This window comes from Dipodomys ordii, unplaced genomic scaffold, assembly GCF_000151885.1.
Source record: "Dipodomys ordii isolate 6190 unplaced genomic scaffold, Dord_2.0 Scaffold67, whole genome shotgun sequence".
Taxonomy (NCBI): Eukaryota; Metazoa; Chordata; class Mammalia; order Rodentia; family Heteromyidae; genus Dipodomys; species Dipodomys ordii.
The window spans coordinates 11,660,288-11,668,732 of record NW_012267283.1 but is presented as its reverse complement, the minus strand read 5'-3'; the positions used below and the strand labels follow the sequence as shown (position 1 = coordinate 11,668,732).

The window sequence follows — 8,445 nt, the reverse complement described above, 5'->3', positions numbered from 1 at the left end:
TGGGAAGGGATGGGAAGGGTAAACAAAGGAGGAGGCTGCAATGCTTGGTAAGAAATGTACGCATTATCCTGCCCATGCAATTGTAACCCCTCTGTACAATATGTTCACAAATAAAATAAAATAAAATTAAAAAAAAAAAGAAAATGGGACGAAAGAGTATGTATCCATTGACCTTTCATTAATGTTTCAGAATCCATTTGTAACAGAGTAATTAAGAGAACAACTGAAGGTCTATGGATGAATAATATTAAATAATGCTGATAACTCCCAAGATTCAAGTAATTGTTCAACATAACATTTCAAGATAAAAAATCTAGTATGTTCACTGAAATAATCACAAATCATACACATTCCACTGCGTGGTTACACAGGCAGAAATTTTCTAATGAGTAACTCAACTGTGTAATTCAATGAAAAAGTTATAAAACTACCTCAATTAGAAATAAAGTATTTCTTATATGAAAAACGAAAAATTTTGCACAAAATATTTGAGGTAGACAACTTTTGAATTATTGCTTGCCTGTTACAAATTCAAATACAAAACCAATAAGTACAAAATTGAAAGCATGAACACTGACATGTTACAGATAGATCGAATGAAAACAATAAGTAACGAATTCTTTAAAAATTCACTCTTGCCAATCTGTTTTATCAGGTAAAATTCTACATGTTTTAAAAACTATTTCAAAAGCAGACTGGATGATGGTGGCTCACAACTGTAATGCGAACTACTTAGGAGGCAGAGATCTGAGGATCGCAGTGTGATGCCAGCCAGGACATGAACAACCATAAGACACTTATCTCCAACTACCTACCGAGAAAAACAAGGAGACTGTTTGCTTAAATGGTCAACTACTCACATTGAGCAAAAGAAGCCGAGGCCCTGAGTTCAAGCCTAAGGGATGGCACAAAAAAATCAAAAACAAAAACCATCAGAGACAGCTAAGCTGAGTAAGCTTTTCACTTTCTCTCTCTCCTTTATTTTATTCTATTTTATTTTATTTGTTGTTGTTGTTGTTGGTCATGGGGCTGGATATCTGGGCTTGGGTTTTCTCCCTGAGCTTTTCATCTCAAGGCTAGAGTTTTACCACTAAAGCCACAGTTCACTCTCAGTTTTCTGAGTGGTTTATTGGAGATAAGAGTCTCAAGGACTTTCTTACTAGGGCTGGATTTGAATCTCCATCCTCATATCTCAGTTTCCTGAGTAGATAGGATTACCGGTGTGAGCCACTGGCACCAGGCTTCACTTTGTCTGTTAAAAAAATCTGTCATGACTACCTAGTTTGGTTTGAATGAATCCCTCTTACAATGTCAGTTTGCTGATAGCATTTACTTGACAGTGCAAATCCTTCACCTGAGAAGGGGAAAACTGAAGTTTTCTTCCATTTCCCACTGGCTGTGCTTCTGCTTGACCAATAAGCATCTCATGAAGGGCATGAGCCACAGCATACACAGCATTATATATATAGTAACTCTCTTCCATCATGCCCATGTCAAAAAGGTACCTAGGCAACCATTCCAAGGACGCATTGGCTGGACAGTTCTTCCAAGTGACACAGCTAGACTCAGAAAATGTGCAATTAAAAGAGCGAATCCACAACAAAGCAAGGAAATAGTCTTTTGGGTATTTGGATGGATTAGCAGTTTTGATAAAATTGTTGAAACCAGAAATCTCTCCATGGTGATGTGAAAAAATGAGAGGTGCATGGAGTGAATGTAACAAAAAATATTTCATCACAGACAGAAATGTACTAAGGGAGTTTATGACCCAGACGAATCCTAGACTTAAAGATCTTGTGAAATAAGTGTTTAACAAATTGAACATGAATTCATTGTCACCGTAAATGACAACCACATTAGTGAATGAATTTCTAATTTTCTGATGAAAAGATACATAATCAGTTCTTTCACGAAAGAAAGAAAGTGGTAGTATGTGTTCAAAAGCTGTACAGATTTTGTAGTTGTTCATCTCTTGTCTCAACTGGGGCAGCATCCACAAACCATTCTCATCTTCTGAGATCAACAGACCCACCCACTTCCAGCTGAAATGAACCATCAAGGAAACCATGGCAAAAGCTAGAGATGTGTCCTTGGGGGCTATCTGATAGACAGAAGGGAACAGGCGATGGTCACTCAGGACAGGATCAAAACGCCCAAAATTCAGCTAGAAGGAAAAGAAAATGTGCAATTGAGCAATTGGATTGACATAAACCACATCCTCAGTCCTGATGTGCATTAAGCAACACCTGAAATGATAAAAAGGCTTGTTTATCCCACGTTTATTGGCATCTTCAATTCCTTAGGCCTATGTAGAAAATGAAGGAACCAGGTAAGAGATGGAGGTATTCCTGTGGTCTGCTATAGGCTGTTCTTACACAAAAGCAAGCCCTTACCGACATCTCACCAAAGGTAGTTCATTTGGAGCATTTATAATTCAGCATTCTTCTTCTAAATGCATCAAAAGCCTGAGAATGGCATCAACTAGTCATGCTTTCCTCCCTCAGCAGCCCTCCTGCTCTCACCTGTGGGAATCTGTAGAGGTCCAACACTGTTGCATACTGGGAAGAGATTTGGCCTGCTGGTCTAGTCAGTGTTACTACAGTCTGACTTTCTCTCTTGCAGTCATAATTCAGGATAAAATCTTTCCCAGAGAGGCTTAAGACAAGACCTCTATACAGCATATAGTATCTTATTCCATGTGAATGGGCAGAAAATCCCATAGTGATGTTAGGCAAAAGATGAGGATTTTTGTTGATCTCTTCAACAGCAAAAGCCAAAGCTAGAATAAACTGGTAGTTGTTGAAGTTATAGCTGTAGAGAGGGCACAGGAAGTATCTTCAATCTTAAGCATTGACTTGAGGGAATAAATGTTTGTTTAGAAAAGAACATGCATATATTGAAAACTTACTCCTAACATGTTGAATTAGGATATTATTGTTTGGGGAATTTTTTGTCAGCTTTGTGGCTTGCATTCTGGCCTGGGCCCTGTCCATGAGCTCTTCAGCTCAGGGCAAGTGCTCTATCACTTGAGCCACAGAGCCACTTCTGGTTGTCAGGTGTTTATTTGGAGATAAGAGTTTCATGGGCATTCTTGCCAGGGCTGGCTTTGAACGGCAATCTCTTATCTCAGCCTTCTGAGTAGCTAGGATTGCAGGTGTGAGCCACCAGCACCTGGCACAATATGTGTTTTAAGTAGGTAATTCATTTTGAGTGGATCATGAAAGCGTTTCTCATGAATTAGATTTATACTCTCATAGGAGAAGAAAGAGAACTTGAATTTCCCCTTTGTCAAGTAACTTGTTCTTGAAACATGAAACATTTTCTCATGAATAACTAATCAGTCCATGTCTAAAGTTTGCTCTGAAGAAGCAAAGTAAATCGTATTATCACACTAAAGTTGATATTCTTTCCTTCTGTTAGAGGATAACCTTACTCAATTAATGTCTTACTTTGTGTGAGAGAGAATCATGGAAAGCAAGAGCACACATGAGAATAATCCTCTTCTCAGAAAAAGCAAATTAATCAGAAAATACCTCCCACAACAGTAGCAAAAGTTGTAGGCAGCAGAACTAAATTCTTACTTACCGAAACAAAGGAAAATTAGATGCATTAACAAATAGTTAAAAGGAACTAACTTCCCTTTATTCTGCATCCAAATATATGTTCCCCTACTTATGATATACAAAGAGAATTAAATCCAGGCCTTTGAGTATAAGCCAGGATACAAGTCAAACTTGGAGCTGTCCATATTTGGAAATGCCCCATGTTACTTCTGCCAGACAAATAACATTAGAATGAGTGCCTACATTGCCAGTAGGCTAGGGGATTCCAAAGTATCTCCTTAAACCCTTGGCAATGGTGAATAGAACATGAGGATTCGTGGTCAATTTCCTGAGGAGAAAGACATGAAAATAATTCTGTGTTATTTCTCATAACCCTTTTCCAGTACCACTGACTTTAGAAAAATTAACCAAACTAAAGGTGTTAAAATCAGCAGGAAAGATTTGCATTGGAAAATATGTCTTTTCTAAATCATATTAAGGAAAATTAAGAAAATGAAAAAAATTCTAGGGAAGAATTCAATTTTCTAATATACTGTCATAGATCAGCAAGTTAATTTGATCTATGGTAATCCCTTAAAGAGAAAACATAAAAGCTCCATAAGGTGCTATGTTTCTTTTTTGGCTTCATATTTGTAAACATGTGGAATTTATGTAGTCACATCATTTAGAAATATTAATAGTGAAAAACAGACCTTCAAAAACATGAAAAATTCTATTGATGATCCTTTAATTTTTCACTGCATAAGAGGTTTTTAGGAATCCTAACCAAAGATGATGAAGAAATCACAATAAGTTGGACCCAGAAAAGACTACATCTTAGTAGATGAACAGAAGAAAGAGAAGAATTAAGCTTGTTCAACTTACCAACTCAATAAGATTCTAACTTAAAAAAATGGAAATGAAAGAAAAACCATTTCTTAAATCAGAGAGTAAAATCAACAGCAAAACTGAAGTCCCTGAACATATCTCTCAATAAATAGATTGGGAAAATGAATATTGTTACAATTTTCACAGTAGTGAAAATTATCTACATATTTACGGAGACCATGCCAAAATGCTGGGGTCATTTAATAAGGGAGTAGAAAAACAATGAAAAACTTGTAACTAAAAAAAATCCTTGAATGACCACAGCTATGTGGAATAAACAAGTAGTAATACAATATTTGGCAATACGCCATATTAACTTGACCATTGACTCCTAGTACAATTTTAAACTAGACTAGTAGAAGTCATGGAGTTATGCATCTTGCTCAGGCCTAGACTCCTAACAACAGAAGACGCTGAACTATGAGAAGTGTGACTCAGATATATAGCCTTGGCAGAAAATATTTTCATGACTATTTCATCTAAAAACTACTAAAATTAAAATGAGTCATGTCATAGGCAGAACAAACAGCAAAATACAATAAAAAGTCCAATAAAAACCCACATAGTTGCAAAAGTGAATATTGAACACAGCTTCTGTTACTGAAAAATGGCCTTTATACCCTGTGGTTCCTCTGAAAATACAGACATCCATGTGCAAAACACTGAAATCTCATGGCACTCTTTCACCAAAGAAAGGATTTATTCAACATTGTTTGCAGATCTTAATAGGAGACTTGAAAATTTGAAAACAATAGAGAAGCAAAGATGAGAAATCTTTCAGGAAGCAGGCACAAGTAATGACTTTCTGCCTAGGATTCCATAACATGGGAACAATACAGACACCTGACATTGTGGAGAGAGGAATGTGGTACGTTTGGACTGTTACCTACTCATTTTCAAAGTTGTGGATTAGCACACATAAAAATAAACTTTTCTCAATAACAAAAAGGAAAACATATATGCATTGCTATAAAATGTCTGTATGCTCATTGTAAACATTTGAAAGTTTCTGGAAGCATGCCAATTTTAGGAAAATAATTCATAATGATAAGGGAAAAATTTAACTGTTGTATAAAATACTTGGATGGAGTAAAATGACAGCAGAATCCATAGATAAATAAATATGTTATAATAGAAAATGAACAAAAAACTTTGGTTTCTATCTGAAAGTTGTGTCCATCAGAGGGTAATTTTCGAAATTGGCATAGACAGAATGAATTATTCAATTTATAAGAACATAATCTATATTACAATATACAGTCCTATTTTATATTTATTTGGAGGAAAAGTGCAAGCCAAATAATTTATGAAAAAACAAAAAGGTAAGATCACTAGGTATATTTCAGATATTGTAGGGAACCTGAGAAGAAATTGTGTGGTTATTAAAGAGAAGCCATATAATAAAACATAAAGCCAGTTAAGATAAATATTTTATGAATATCCGATAATAAATTATATTTACAAAAGACAGGCTCAAATAATTTCTCTTAAAAAGCATTTCTACTTGCCAGTGATAAAATAGCATACAGGATAGGAACATTGACATACATTTGTGGCCTGAGGTGTCTATGAAGTCACATGTTCAATGGTCCATTAATATGGAAAGTGTTCAGAAGGTTTTCTAGAGAAAGAAATATTCTAAGTGTTTGGGGAAGCATATTCCCAAGTCATGAAGTTGTTTGTTGCAGCTGTTGATTTGATTTGTGCACATAAATGTTTGGACGAGTTCCTAATGTTGTCTAATGGATGAATTTGCAAAGAGGAGAAAATCTGAGGTACGACAACTGTATTGTGTCAGGTACAAGTAGGATTTCCCAAGCCAAACTATGTACAGAGCCACCTCTCAGGCCTCCAGTATTCCCTCTGAATAGAGCAATTAAGAAAAGACAGCACTAAGCCAAAGCCAGCAGCCTCACCTGGCTTCTTCTAAGCCTTCAGAATACAGGATTTCATAGGCTACCATCACATATGAGAGGAAGCTACCTCCTTGTCTAGAAAAGAATGCTGCCATAGCTTACCTGATTCCCCTGGAAGATCACTGTCAATTCTGCATCACTCTGTTCATCTATTAGAGGACCATATCTGGGCTGTGATTAATTGAATAAATAATAATGTTTGATATCCTACAGTGCTCATTCTGTACTAATGTTGAGTGACATTAGATGACAGCATGTACCTGGAATAAGAACTCTATTAAATGTTTCAGCCATTATCTGACAGACATAATTTTCTTCTAGTAACTTTCTACCCATTAACTGGTATTCTGAATTCCTAATGGAAGTTCCTTTTGTCCATGCTGTGCTAAAAATTTAGGGCCATGTATTTTATTCATGCTAACCCTCATCACATTCATCTAAATAGTTAAGAGAAATCCTTCATGTAGAAAAGATAATTTTTAGCCACTAGCAGACAAAATATTTTATGCTAGGAAATCTGATTGTCAGACCAGACTCCAATGACATCCACACAGAGAATTTGTACATCTCCAAGAAGAGATAAAACATCCATCAACAGAAGACACAACATCAATGACATTATACAAATATAAATGTAAAACAGGCATATAAATATTTACTCTTAATTTATTGGAAATGGGTAAACGCGGTTCTGGTGGTCCAAAGAAATATATCAAACAAGTTATGTGTAACACATCAGAAAAGTTCAGACATTCTCTAAAGCAGAGAAGAGGTCATCTTTGTTCTGGAGCATGAGCCGATACCACAAGGAAAGCTTGACTTGCCACACTGAGAAAAGGATGCAAACAATAGATGTTCCAAGTCATATTTTTCATTCTAATAGGCCTGAAATTGGAATGCTAATTTCTGCTAAATTCTGCCATGTGGACTTGTAAAGGTAATCTCCTGGGGTACAATTCGTGTAGATATATAAATACTGAGAATATGTATACAATTAAACCAGATTCAAAGTGTTAAGGGTAAACTCTAGGCAATGCCTCTCTTCAGGTTTGACAGAATGTCCTCTGCTACATGAATCACCGCTGATGTGAAGTTCTAACCTTGAAATAGTAACTGCATCCTTCCAATAAGAACTATTTCTCATACAGATGAGCATCACTATGCTGATCAACAGATATTAGAAATCATAATTATGTAAGAAGGTATCTGCTTCTTGATTATGGTGAAATAGATGTTCCTGTACCTTTTTAGTTCAAAACTCATGCCAATGGCTTGATTTGCAATGACACAATGAGAGACAAGGTAGAGGCATTACAGTGAGGAGAGTTTTCAATCCTGGGAAGGAATGCTAAGTCCAAGAAAATTAGAGCTAACACTGTATAAAAAGAAATGTACACATTACCTGACATAGGAAATGGTAAGCCCTCTGTGTATCATCTTTTAAATAGCACTCCAAAAAAAGAAATATGGAGCTATTTCTAGTTAAAAGTTGCACAGTAGCAAATGGTAGAGATTACAGAGTGCATTAATTGACCAATGGTATGCTCAGACTGAAAAATCAAATAGAGAATAAGAATAAAATTCAAAACTCACTTACCTCACCTCCTCAGTAGACCTCTCTACTTCGGGAGGACGACGTTGTGCTGTTACATAGGAGAGGGGGAAAAACCCAATAATGGACACATCTCCACTCATATATGCAGTCTCCTTCTTTTTGAGTAAGCATTCCTCTTCACTGAGGGAACTGACAAGAAATGGAAGTTGTAGTACAGCTGATGTAAAAAGCAAAGGAAACATCATAGAATGGCATGTAAGACCTATTTATGAACATATGTGGATCTTATGGTAATCAGCAAATAAGTAAATATGCCATGAATATAAGAATGTATAAGAATATGTTTGAGTGTGATTTTATTGCCTAGGATGTCCACTCTGGCCCACCCCCATTTCTTTCACCATAACCTGCTCTCTTTCCCCAGACAAATGCTGTGTTCTTTCACCCCTGAGGCTCTGCATCTGAGGTCCAATCTCCAAGTCAAAACATGAGATGCAAAATATTTTGATGGTTCCCTTCTCCACTCCCAGGTGCTATAATTTCA

The 8,445-nt window shown here is 36.2% G+C and overlaps 1 protein-coding gene across 1 annotated transcript in view; it reads right to left on the bottom strand.

Annotated features, from left to right (window-relative positions):
• Window positions 1–8,146, bottom strand: part of LOC105990774 (vomeronasal type-2 receptor 116-like) — a 12,179-nt gene extending 4,033 nt beyond the window's left edge. Inside the window, exons 1-3 of the mRNA XM_013023254.1 lie at window positions 7,944–8,146; window positions 2,523–2,835; window positions 1,355–2,164 (exon numbers count right to left, since the gene is read on the bottom strand). Coding sequence (XP_012878708.1) covers window positions 1,355–2,164; window positions 2,523–2,835; window positions 7,944–8,146 — 1,326 coding nt within the window. The remainder of the gene's footprint in view (window positions 1–1,354; window positions 2,165–2,522; window positions 2,836–7,943) is intronic.
• Between the last annotated feature and the right edge of the window lie 299 nt (window positions 8,147–8,445).